We start from the raw sequence: 13,285 nt of genomic DNA on the forward strand, positions 1-13,285 counted from the left end.
TGTCTCTGCCCTGCTTCTGGACTTTCAGGATCCCCACCAGAAAGAAGAGTCATTCTAGATGATGTGTTTCTGACCAGTTTCCAAAACAATGGGCTACATGAATCTTTATTCTTTATAAACTACCCAGTCTGTGGTATTCGATTATAGTAACAGAAAATAAACTGAGAAACAGATAGCTTCTTCTTCTTTTTTTGTTTACTTGTTTGTTTTGTTTGTTTTTGGAGACAGGGTTTCTCTGTGTAGCCTTGGCTGTCCTGAAACTCAGATCCTGAGTGCTGGGATTAAAGGTGTGTGCTGTTGCCACCACCGGGCCACACACAGCTTCTTGACAAGGTGAGGAGCCCTCATCTCTCTTCGGCTGAGTTGACCAGAAGGGCTATGACCTGTGCCATGTGTATCTTGAGGGTATGGCTGGGCACAGGGGAAGGGGTGCCATTTTCTTCCATGCTCCCATCCTTTAGGGCAAAACTAGAAAATCAGTTTTCTTTTTGTAGGGCCTTTGATTGGAAGGGGGCAACATAAGCTGTCAGTACATTACTTCCTGTTGTGGAGAGGCCCTCAACTTGATGAAACAGGCTCAGTGTCTCAGTCACTGTGCAGAGACACCATGACCAAGGCGACTCTTCTATAAGAAATCATCTAATTGGATTGGGTGCTTGCCCACAGTTTCAGAGGCCCAGTCCATTATCATCAGGACGGGGAGCATGGGGGCAACCGTAGCACTGGGGCAGTAGCTGAGAGCTACATCCTGATCCACAGACAGAGGGAGACAGACCTGGGCTTTTGAAACCTCAAGGCATCCCCAGTGACACACTTCCTCCAACAAGGCCACGCCTCCTAATCTTTCTAATCCTTTCAAATAGCGCCACCCCCTACTGACTAACCATTCAGATAGATGAGCTTATGGGGGCCATTCTTTTTTGTTTGTTTGCGTTTTGAAACAGACAGGTTTCTCTGTGTAGCCCTGGCTGTCCTGGAACTTACTCTGTAGATCAGGCTGGCCTTGAACTCAACAGAGATCTGCCTGATTGCTGGAATTAAAGACATATGCCACCACCATCCAACATAGGGACCATTCTTATTCAAACCGCCACACTCAATATATCTGGATGTCACCCAGTGGGTCTTTCCTACAAGTGAGTATTGGGTTCACAGGCACTGCTGACAATCATGTGCACTGAGACTAGCTTGCAGGCAGGTGTAGCGCGGGCACGGCCATTTAAGCCAGCTGAAGCGTGTGTTCAGTAGAGACTCATTCTCCTGTCTTGGTCTTGTTCCACAGAGAAGAGTTAACCTTTAGTCCCTGCTCAGGGTTGCCAAGTAGCGGGCTAGGTGGAATTGTAGTGTGCTCCTGGTGGCAGCCACCTACTCATTAACACTTCTGGAAGGGTACAGTTAACTCCAAATACTTCACGGAGCACGAGCCAAGCTGTTGAGCAGAGCACGCCCGAGGTGAGTGTGACCTGCTGAGCACTAATGTCACTGATGAATGGGTGGCAAGTCTTGGAGTCACAGTGAAACTAGAGTCACCGCTGCCACCGTACTGAGACGCAGGTCTCAGTCTGCAGGAGAACCTTAGTCTGCCCCTTGAATGATAGGGACAGACAACTTAGCCTTCAGCTCTGTGTCCTTGGCTGGACTGAGACATCCCCTGCACTGCACGGTGGCCTTGATCATGACATTCCCACAGAATGGGAAGGGGTCCTTGGTATTTGACAGGGATTTGGTGGGTAAATGGATAGCGAAGTGGAAGTGCCAGACCTGTCCTGCTTGCTAGAGAAGCAGGAGAAATAGCAGGAGAAATGGCATAGGGGCAGTCCTACCACTGTGGGAGCCGCCATCTTGAGCACAGCCCAGCCTACTGACTCCAGAGACATGTCTGTTCATCGGGGATATGTTCTACAGGCAAGGTGGCCATCCCACTGCTCCACACTTCTTATATAAACTAAATCTAGGTGAAGCCAAACTGGGGCATTGGCATTTCTTCTAAGTCATTCCTTTCCTTCTCTGCCAGCACATTCCGAGTTGAAGAAGTTCCTTTTCCCCTGCCCCACTTCTCACAGATCACCCCAGTTTCTGGCCTCTGGGATTCACCTGCCACTGGGGCACCACGAGGGACATGTCTGCACTCAGAGGCAGTACCTCGGCACGCAGCCGCATCATGGGCTGGAGATGCCACTTTCTCACTTGGTTTAATGATCAATTAATTCTGCTCAGAAAGGCCTCCGTGACCTCACTTGTCCTCAGTCCCTGGACTCAGAGTGGTGTTCGTTGCAGGATGGCAGCTGACAACTCCACCGGAGACCTCCATGCTCCAGGAGGCCAGCTGAGTGTCACGGACATCATTGTCATTGCTGTATATTTTGCCTTGAATGTGGCCGTGGGCATATGGGTAAGGAGCTGCAGTGGCCCACTGGGCTCTTGGGGTAGAACTGGGGCCAGCACATCTCTGGATGTCTGCAAAGGCCTTTCTTGGTGGCCTGCTGCCTGGACGCTAGAATTGTGGTGATTTTCTAGCTGTGCCCAAAGTCCTGGTACAGAATCCAGAGGTGGGATGGTTGGGGGGCCTGGAAGTCCCTGACAATCCTGCCCTGCTCACAACCCCTGAGCTCGGTTTCCCTCCCTTGATATGACAGGCAGATGACTCGACCCAGCAGCTGTGTAGCTGTCAGGCCCTTTCCTGTGTCCCGGCCCCCAGGAAAGCCAGGTTTGTGTGCGCTGAGAAGCCAAAGCCATGGGATTTAGACTTACCCAGGGGTCCACAGAGTGGAAATGGGCCCTCCATGTCATCTCAGTGCCAGTCTTCAAGGCTCTCCTAAATGGGAGTGAGTACAGCAAGCCAGCTATGCCCCACCTCACAGAACCATGTTTGGGTCAATTCCTCGCCTCAGCCTTGGAGTCCTGAGGTTTCTCCGTGGGAGAGGCATTAACTTTTCTTTCCCTCTGTAACTCCTGGCCCAAGACAAGAGCCTGGGGAACAGGAGACTGGTCATGTTCACTCAGTTTTGTACGGTGGTGACAGTGCCTACTTCTCAGGGTGAGAACTATCAATACGCCTGGGAAAGCACAACCCTGCTGCCACCATTGGCTCTATAGTGGTGGTTGTGCCAGTAGGACTGTATGGTTAGTGATAATGGACATAGTGTTGATGGTGGTAATGGTAATAGCATTGGTGAGGTCGTAAACGTGAAATAGTGACGGTGATAATGGTGGTGATGTTAATGGTGATGGTGATGGTGGTGGTGATGGTGTTGGTGATGGTGGTGGCGATGGTGGTGGTGGTGATGGTGATGGTGGTGATGGTGATGATGGTGGTGATGGTGATGATGGTGGTGATGGTGATGGTGGTGGTGGTAGTAGCAGCACTAATTAATTAATTATGTCAAATACTAAATGACAAATGGCCATCAGCAGAGCTGGGTTCTCCTCTTACCTAGCTCTGCTCATTTTTGTACTTCTTGGATCCTGCTTTGGTTTGGTTTTCATTTTTTTTATTTTATCTGTATGGGTATTTTGTCTACATGTATGTCTGTGCACCATGTGCATGCCTGGCTGGTGCCCATGGAGGCCAGAAGATGGTGTTAGATATGGAACTGGAGTTACAGGTGCTTGTGACCAACCATGTGGGCACTGCTCTTCTGGAAGAACAGTCAGTGCTCTTAACCACATGTGTGTGTTTTACAAGGTGATATTTTAGCAACCCTGCCCTGAGCATATTGTTGGTGCCAGTTTCCCAACTGCATGTTCTAACTCTCTCTGTCACATTTTGCTAATTACCACAATGTCTCAAACTTTCTTATCAGTATTATACCTTCTGTGGAGATCTGTAGCCTTTGATATTACCAAGGTAACCATTTGGGCAAGCCATGTCCATATGTTCCTGGTGTCTGTCCTCCCTTGGGCCTCCCTATTTCCTGAGATGAGGTGCCGAAATGAGGCTAATTAGTAACCTGCTGCAGCCTGTAAGTTTGAGTGAACCGGTCTCTCCCTCCAAATCAAAAGCTAGAAATGATTAAGCTGTGCCTGGAAGACTGTAGAGCCTAGGAAAGGCTGCTGAAGGAAGGAGCTGGTGTGGCCCCAGGGAGCTGAGGAATAGCAAGGAAAACAGCCTCTCTCTGGCTAGATCAAGCCATCCAGCATGCCTTCAGCCCACCCTGTGCACGTGGCCTCAGCATCTTCAGCCCCAGCCACTGCTCTGAGCAGTGCTCTAGCAACTCTGTGCAGCCAGCCCCTCTTTCAAGCTCACCAGGTCCTGGAATGGCAATGGGCTCGCTGGCTGCCACCCAAGCAGAGAGGAACCCATAACTGGTGCCCACAGTTTCCGTGCTTAGGCTCCTGTGCCAGGGATTGTAGAGGCTCAGAGGCCAGGTGAAGAAGCTGACCAGTGGTTACAATAATGACCAGACTCCCTGCCAGCCTCTTCAATTTGGTTCATGAAGCCGAGTCCTGGTTAAAGTGCACACATCTTGGTGCTGTTCTCCTGAGAGTCAGTTGTGGTCTCTGTCCTCTCTAAGTGTTCCAAGCATTTGCATGGAGCCGTGCACTGAGCATCACTTGGAATGAGAAAAAAGGACAGGCTGCGGAGATAGCTTGGTTGGGTAAAGTATGTGCTGTGTAAGCATTGAGGGCCTGAGTTCAAAACCCGGAAGCCTGTTTAAGCACACACCTGGGAGACCAATGGCAAGGAAATGGGAGGCAAGCAAGAGAATCCCAGAAGTTCATGGACCAGCTAGCGGGTGTGTGTAATGCTAAATAGCAATAGACCCTGTCTTAAACAGAGTGGGAGATGAGGACTGACACCAGAGGTTGCCCTCTGGCCTTTGCACATGCACTACAGCACACGGAGCACAGGCAAAACATGCATACACATAGAATAAAAGTAGAAATCCTAAAGGAAAAAATAATGGAACCAGTCACACTACAGTTTCACTTCCCCAGTGTGACAGTAGCTGACTCCTGACCCTCCAAGACAGCAGGATGGACAAGGCACTGCCGCCTGCCCAAATAGGCATGTTTCAATTGGAATAATACAGTTCCCTGTGCACCAGAAATCAAAGGTAACCCGGGACCCCCCTTCCATTGTTTTTCTGCCCTGTCTCCATTATCTGCCTCACAAGGACAGTCACTTTGGAGTTCACAGTCTGCTTAGAGAGTTTGTTGCCTTTTAAGCCCATCTGTAAAACCAACTCCTCTTGCTTGACCAATAGTCATTCTGCCTTAGGAAAGGAATACAGCCTAAAGTTGACATAGGAAATAAACCAGGAGCTGGATAATTGTGTCTCTTTTGCCAGCTGAATAATATTCTATTGTATGGATGTACCTCGTCTTGTTTATTTGTCGGTTGGTGGCCTTTGCGTTGTTTCCACTTGGGACTATTTGGATAAGGCTACTGAGAATGTTCTACGAGCCTGCGTGTGGGTGTGTACTCACTTCTTTGCAGTTCGCATGGCATCATTATGCTCGGAGTATGGAGGAGCTGCAAGGTGTTTGGCTGGAGGCAGCAGAATCCTACACTCCTTGCAGTTTCTTCCCTTTGTTTTTCTTGCAGACTGCTTGTAGAGCCAGCAGGAACACAGTGAGTGGCTACTTCCTGGCAGGCCGGGACATGGCTTGGTGGCCGGTGAGTTCACCTATCCTTTGTCCACAGGGTTGGTTTCAGCCAGCATCTGCATTCCTGAGGTCACTTCCTGTGCCTCATTCGAGGTCCCAGCTTAAGACCAGCTCAATGGAATAGGCCTGGACTAGAGGAGAGACTCCAGATGGCTGTGTAGGGACAAACTGCTCGAAGTTCTGTAAAGGGATTTGGAGTCTGGAAACTCTTATTTCTCAGCCTATGGATACCCCAACTTGCATCCCCAAGCTTGGGCTCTGTTAGGTCCCCTCCCTGTTAGGTCTGCCAGGTTGGAGGAGGTATTTCTGGGTCAGGTGGGGCTGATGTCATGGGCTCACAATGATTGCTTTCCTTCCCTCTGCAGATTGGAGCCTCACTCTTTGCAAGCAGTGAGGGCTCTGGCCTCTTCGTAGGACTGGCAGGCTCAGGTGCTGCTGGTGGCCTGGCTGTGGCAGGTTTCGAGTGGAATGTGAGCCTCAGAAGACAGGCACAGCCTGCGGGAGGGAGGGCCGGGGCAGAGGGCACAGCCACACTACCTGCCCCCTGGCTATGATGATTCCCAGAACTGTGGACAAGTCAGGGTCTGCCAGGCTGGGGGGCACAGCATTCCAAAGCAAGCTGCTCTGTAGATGCAGACACGCTGGGTAGTCCCGCTATCCAGAAAGGCCCATAGAAGGGAGACGTGTCCAGCTTCTCACAGCAAAGCAGGAGGGGCTGGGGTGGCCTTAGCACCTCTAGCCTCTGTCACATCCAGGTGTGTGCCAGGGCAGGGCTTTTGGAAGCTCTGCCCACAGCCCTCTCCTATCTTTATCTCCACAGGCCACATATGTGCTTTTGGCACTGGCATGGGTATTTGTACCCATCTACATATCTTCAGAGGTGAGTCTTTTCCTAGGGCCATGGCAGAGGCTGGACCCTCACCACACTAGCAGGGGCAGGCAAGACTTGTGGTGCCTCATGTCACAGGGCTAGGTTTGACTAACATTTCTGTCAAACCATTAAGTCTGGTCCCTTTGACCCTCATTGTCACATGCAACTGGTCCACCATGGCCAGCACGCAGCCCCTTGGGGCTGCTGCTCCAGGCATCCCCTTGGTGGTACACATATGTGCATTCTGTCCTCAACCTCAGCCCTACATTCGCCAGAGTCTTGGCAATTCCCTTTCCAGGTGCTTCTGTGCCGGTAGGTGCCGGCTTGGTCTTGTACCACAGAGTCTCGGGATAGAGCTGGCCCTTCACCTCCTGCCCTCTGCCTCCCCAGATTGTCACCCTGCCTGAGTACATCCAGAAGCGCTTTGGTGGCCAGCGCATACGCATGTACCTATCTGTCCTGTCCCTGCTGCTGTCTGTCTTCACCAAGATATCGGTGAGCTGCCCTGAACCTGCTTCTGCATGGAAACTTCCAGGATCTAGGGAAGCACCGTGCATGGGAGGGGCCTTAGGGACTTGCTCATCTGGCAACTAGTAGGTGTATCAGCTAGGGAAATTGAGGGTCAGGGAGAGGGAGTGAATTGGGAAAAATTTCACAAGTCTGGGACAGCTGCTCCTGTTACCCCGCTAGGGGATGGTGGGGGATGAGATGTGGGCTATTTATTCAAAGTGAGCCAAGAGGTGGGTGGTGGTGGTAGTGCACACCTTTAATTCCAGCTTTTGGGAGGCAGAGGCAGGCAGACCTCTGAGTTTAAGGCCAGACCAGTCTACAGAGTGAGTTCCAGGACAGCCAGAGCTGTTTATACAAAGAAACTCGGGGTGTGTGTGTGGGGGGGGGGTGAGCCAGGACTTACCACTAGAGGGAGCCAAAGGCCTGAGGTGCTTGCCAGGTCCCCAGGGCCATGCTCTAAGTCTTACTGGGTCTCCTTTCTCTTATGACCTGGCCCTGGAAATTCTAAAGCAGGAAGCCGCTTCCAGTGCCAAAATAGGAGGAACTCAGGGCCTGCCTGGTGCAAGCACCTGGTTTTACAGATAGGGAACTTAAGGTTGAGGGAAGGTCAGTGGCTTTGTGGTAGGCCCATTACAGTTCCTCAGGATCGGCTGCAGACTCCTCAGAGGAGGAACTTGAGCATGAGTCAGTGACTTCTTCAAGTCAGCGATCTAGGGAACTTGCCCAGCCCAGGCTTCTGCCTCCTGTGAAGACAGCACAGCCAGTTCCCAGGACGTGGATCGGCAGATGCTATTCCCCATGCCATCAGCAACATCCTACCACACTCTTGCCTAGATGTTCCCAGAGAATCATGATGGATTTCCTCTCTCTGGGGATTCCAATCTGGAGGAACCTAGCCTTGAGTTTCACTGTCCCTCTCCTAGTCTTCCTCTGACACCCACCCCTTTCTTCTAAAACCCACCTCCTAGCAGGGCAGGACCGGTGTGCGTGTGTGCGTGTGTGTGTGCATGTGTGTGTGTACACAAGACAGGCAATCCCTGGTGGGGGTGGGGATGGTGAATGGAAACACAAGACGGGAAACCCTGGGGCTCCAGTGAGAAAGAGATGGGATTGGCCTCAGTGGGAAAGGGCTGTGATAGTCAGGGGGATGCCAAGGGAGAGATGGGGGCCATCACTAAGGACACCTTTGGGGTAGGAGCCTGTGAGGAGAAGCTAGGCTAGCCATGAGAAGTAGTGGGGACCAGGGATACTGGCATGCATGTTCGAACATTCACAAAAACAGCCAAGTGCCACACCTGGCTCTGGGACAGACAGATTGCTCTGGAGGGACAGGGGCTGCAGCCTTAGGCTGGGAGAAGTCAATGAGCCCCAGAGTTGGTGGGTTTATCAGCAGGGGTGCCAGGACCAGCTTTGCAGGCCTTCTCAGCTGAGCTGGGGAAAAGGATGAAGAAAATGGACCAAATCAGGGTGCTCATCTAGCATCGGTGAGTCCTTCACCAAGGTTATAGTGACTAGGCCAAGGTCAGCTAAGATCCAGGTCTGTCAGAACCACAACCGCCAGGATGTGGCTTCAGACTCTGCCTTGTGGGCGACTCTGAGTTACCAGCTGTAAAGGGAGCAGTCATGCCAAGGCCTTGCCTCAGCACCAGGCCGGCTGCCTGCTGAGGCTGAAGGGAAGCGGGAGGAGGCACTAATTGCTGCGCTTGGTTTGGGAGAGGCTAGGCCCGCCCTGGGTCTTGGCTTCGGAGTGGAGCTATTTGAAGTGCGTGGGCCACAGTAGGCCCAGACACAGAGACAAGGAACGCCCTGCTTGTCTGTACAGCTTGTCCAGGCAGAGGTCACAGGCCCTCCTGCTGCTATTGTTCAGACAGGAGCACCAGCACGCAGAAGATCTACCATGGCAGGCGTGGAAAAGCACAACCAGTGCTCAGAGCCAGGAGTCCAAGTGCAATTCCATCATTGTGGGGCTCCAGGAGACAGGGAAGTGAGCGTGACACCACATGCCTGTCAGTAAAAGCATCCATGGCCCCCAGGGTGATCCATCACACCTCTCATGCTACTTCACTGGCAGCGCCCTGCTCCTAGAGTTGCACCCTAGACGTCAGCCACATTGGCCTCCATGCACTTCCACAAATGCCAGGGCTCAGGGTCTCTGCACTTGCTACGGTCTTGCACAAAATGCTCTTCCCTAGGGATGCATGCTACACCTTGAGCTCTCTGGGCTCTCAGATCTCTCCTCCTTTACCCCTGTCTCTGCAGGTCTAACTCCTTATTTTTTTTTTCTCCCTCTTTCTTCATACCCTTTTCTGGGAGTATGAATAATTGACTTAGAAAGTTATAGCTGAGTGCAGTGACTCATCCCTAGAATCCTAGCCCTGAGAGGCGGAGGCAGGAGGATTGCTATGAACTCAAGGCCAGCCCAGGTTACAGAGTGAGAACCTGTCTCAATAAACCAAACAGAGAGAGTGTATTCTCATCAGGTGGTGGTGGCACATGCATTTAATCCCAGCACTCAGAAGGGAGAGGCAGGCAGATCTCTGAGTTCGTGGCCAGCCTGGTCTGCAGAGGGAGTTCCAGGACATCCAGGGCTAGACAGAGAAACCCTGTCTCAAACAAACCAAAATAAAAAAGAGTGTATTCTCCATCCCAATTTCTCTCTTCATTGATATACACAGTGCTATTGTGTGCCCACACTGCCCTTAGGATGAAATGAGATATCAGCCAGGAAGTGGCTCTTTAAAAAAATAAAAACCCTGTGGGGTCTAGAGAGTAAATTGCTTCATCCTTGGACATCGCAGTCTCTGTCCTGACCCAGCCCTGCCAATCATGGGCAACAGTGCCACGGGATGGGAGAGGTTTGGCCTGCAGGCTGTAATGCCAGTCCCTGATCTAGGGAAACATGTCACTTACCACATGCTTGGGTGTGGATGAGCAGGCCAGCCCTGAATGCACTTTCCAGACAGCTCCAGTACAGAGACAGAGCGCCAGAATCCTAGCGAGGAAAGGATCGTAGAAGTGACAATAGAAAAAGGAAAAAGGAAAGCCAGCGGTGGTGGTAGCCCATGCCGCTAATCCCAGCACTCGGGGTGGGGTGGGTTGCAGAGGCAGGTGGATCTCTGTAAGTTTGAAGCCAACCTGACCTACAGAGTGAGTTCCAAGACTGACTCAAAAACAAACAAACAAATAAATAAGAAAGAGAAGAATCAGGGAGGCAGTAAGGCAGGGCAGGGCAGAGGCGATCCCCCTCCCCAGCAGCTACGGGTAGCTTATTCTCCTTGCATAGGTTAGCACAGGTAGGGCTGCAGGACTGGCAAAGGGCAGGGAGGGAAAACAGAGTGGGATTTGGGAAACGTCGTCAGTGGCAGGGGTAGTGAGAGCCAGAGTGAGCAAAGGCGAGCAGATCCACTGCTGGGACACCTTAACCCTACCCGAGACAGCCCCCACAAAATGGGCAAGCCCTGTAGGGAATATAGGTGACCTCATCGGAGGGGTCACAGAAATTCTGTGCTATTCCACAGAGGAATGAACACAGGGGAGAAAGGGGGAAGGAGAGGGCATAGAGCCCCAGCCTCCTTCAGCTCCTGTGACACAGCGTGAAGGGCCCATTTCCATCAGGCGGAGGTGGAGTGAGAATCCTTTGGAAACACTAGTGTCCCAGCTCAGAGCTGTGAGCCCGATGGCACTGCCCCTTGCAGGTGCCCCCTTTCTCACCCTCATCTGTTGACTTCAGGGTGAGTTGTGAGGCAGCCTGGGGCTGAGCTCAATGCCGAGCTCCCTGGGAACCCCAGAAGTTTGAAGGCCCAGGGGACGTCCCTCAGCAGGAAAAGATGGCTTCATCTGCTTCCTGGGACCATGGGATTAAGCAAGGCAACTGCTGTCTCGTGTTGCCAATCATCTGCTAAGGGCTGTGGGCATCCCCAGGAGCTGAGGAATATGTGACTCTCAGGATGGTGCCTGCCACACAGACACGTATCCATTATCAAGGCAGGCAAGATTAAGGGCTTTCTGGGTCTACAGGGCCCAGGGAACCAGCTGGCTGCAAGAGTAGGCAAGGAGCTCTTGTAGAGAGTGTGGCAGGGTGTGACAATGTTGCTGGGGAAGAGGGAGGAGGGGAGACCTGAGATCAGATGAGTATGGGTTAGTCAGAGCCCACTGCAGCAGCAGCAGAGGCCTGGCTTGCCTCAGGCCTGAGAGTGGTCCTTCCTTTAGGATGAGGATGCCCAGTGCTGTCCTTTTGGCGGTGTCTCTGGGTTTTGCCATGATAGACATGTTCCTCCAATCTCTTGGCCTCCGTCTCTCCCGGCCTGCGTCTTTGGTGAATTAGGTTAGACTCTTCAGCTTCCCACAGATCACTAACAAAAGGCAACACAAACACAGGAAGTCCCAGGGAAGGTCCCCACCTTCTGCACCTTCCTTTAATGCTAGGCTAGTGGGTGTCTTTACCTATACCACTCTGCTTCCCCCTACACACACACACACACACACACACACACACACACACCCAAAGCCAAGGGCCCAAATGAAAGCGTAGGTAGTCACCTGAAAGCACCAGATAGATTAGAGTTTCCAGATGGGTAGGTAGACCTCTCAAATGCAGGAAGGAGCCAGCAGGGAGAGGTGTGTGGTGGGGGGATGAACATAAGAAAAAGAAGCTATGGTGCTGTGTATGTGTGTGCGCGCGTGTGCACACGTGCATGTGTGTGTGTGTGTGTGTGTGTGTGTGTGTAGAGAGAGAGGGTTACACGGCAGGGGAGAGATATGAGAGGCATGGATGTGGGAGGAGCATGTGGGAAAAGGCCTTGGGAGAGACAGGGGAAGTGTTGAGGAACGGGATTCCCCTCCCACACCCTGTACCATCCCTGAGGCCTAGATCCTGAAGCCTAGGGCCAAGCTGGCTCTGGGACCCACATCTCCTGGGCCTCAGGAAGGCGGGGCTATTGCTAACTTCATCCATACAACAGGGGACTAGGGTGACCCATGACCTGCGCCTTCTCAGGTCCCAAAGGCTGTACTTGAACTGTTCTCCCATGACTCACTAAACACAGAATGGCAGGTCTGGAAATAGTGGATAGAGTCAAGGCCATTCTCCCAGGCCTGGTCCTAAAGCCTGGGTTCTACTAGCGTAGGCCCCACAGTTGGTAGAAGGGTCCCCCAGGCTGCCGGTCCAGCCAAGCTCTGGGAGCAGCCTTTGGCAGCCTATCGTCAAGTGAAGCCCACTGAAGGGCAACAGAACTGTCTGTCTTCTGCACCGTTTTCAGCTATTTCAGAGGCCCATCAGTTTCTTTGAGTCTCTAGAGGCCTTCCTCTTGGATGCTCCCCTGTCACGGTCCCTTGTGGAATGGAGGGAACAGGTTCTTTTATATCCCCTGGGTAGGAGCCAAATTGAATGACAACACTACTCCCAGGTGGGCTATGGTCACTTTGAATTTTATTGCGACAGTAACATCCGCCATACATCTGAACACGACACACAGCTGTCCACAGCCAGTTCTCTGTCCCACCCTTAATCGCCCCACCACATGATGAACAGCTTATGGTGGGGGGGTGCCTCTATTCCTCCTCCCTGAGACATCCACACTCAAAGATGGTTGAGGCCGGGCCACAAAGTCAGTGAGTACAGCACCCGGACTCTTGAGCCCTATTCCTCATAATGTTTGACTTCTGCCCAACTCTGCTTCCCCCAGATTGACCTGTACGCAGGAGCCCTGTTTGTTCACATCTGCCTGGGTTGGAACTTCTACCTGTCCACCATCCTTACACTCGCCATCACAGCCGTGTACACTATCGCAGGTGCGGTTCCTGAGTGCCCACTAAGAAACAAGGAGCCATGGATACATGCAGGGGAAACATGGGGAGCCCCTGGGAGTGGCCAGTTCTCAGGTGGGCCTGGCTAATGGTGATGATGACCAGACTCTCCTGGCTCAGGGATGGGACACTTACTCCAGCAACCTTGTTCCTGGCAGGGGGCCTGGCCACTGTCATATACACAGATGCCCTGCAGACGGTCATCATGGTGGTGGGCGCTGTCATTCTGGCAATCAAAGGTGAGGTCTGGGAGCTGGGCAAGGGTGGGTTGACCCAGCACACTGAAAAGCTCTTTAGGTTAAGCTTCAGCGGGTCTGCACTGATGCTGGCTTCCTAGGCTGATGGGCTCTGCTTCCTCCTGCCTATAGGGGCAAGTGGTGAGGCGCTGACTAGGCTCCCTCAGGGCTAGGCAGGCTCCATGGCAGGCAGCTGTGCAGGCACACAATTAGCAGACCACAAAACTGCTGAGGTGTTTCATCCAGTGCTTAG

The 13,285-nt window shown here is 52.4% G+C and overlaps 1 protein-coding gene across 1 annotated transcript in view; it reads left to right on the forward strand.

Annotated features, from left to right (window-relative positions):
• Positions 1–2,176: 2,176 nt before the first annotated feature.
• Slc5a10 (solute carrier family 5 member 10) overlaps positions 2,177–13,285 on the forward strand; it is a 46,524-nt gene continuing 35,415 nt past the window's right edge. The window contains exons 1-7 of the mRNA XM_051180454.1: positions 2,177–2,392; positions 5,549–5,620; positions 5,976–6,080; positions 6,431–6,490; positions 6,872–6,976; positions 12,676–12,781; positions 12,955–13,035. Of these exons, the coding sequence (XP_051036411.1) occupies positions 2,279–2,392; positions 5,549–5,620; positions 5,976–6,080; positions 6,431–6,490; positions 6,872–6,976; positions 12,676–12,781; positions 12,955–13,035 (643 nt within the window). The 5' untranslated portion in view covers positions 2,177–2,278. The remainder of the gene's footprint in view (positions 2,393–5,548; positions 5,621–5,975; positions 6,081–6,430; positions 6,491–6,871; positions 6,977–12,675; positions 12,782–12,954; positions 13,036–13,285) is intronic.

Source organism: Phodopus roborovskii, unplaced genomic scaffold (genome assembly GCF_943737965.1).
Source record: "Phodopus roborovskii unplaced genomic scaffold, PHOROB, whole genome shotgun sequence".
Lineage (NCBI taxonomy): Eukaryota > Metazoa > Chordata > Mammalia > Rodentia > Cricetidae > Phodopus > Phodopus roborovskii.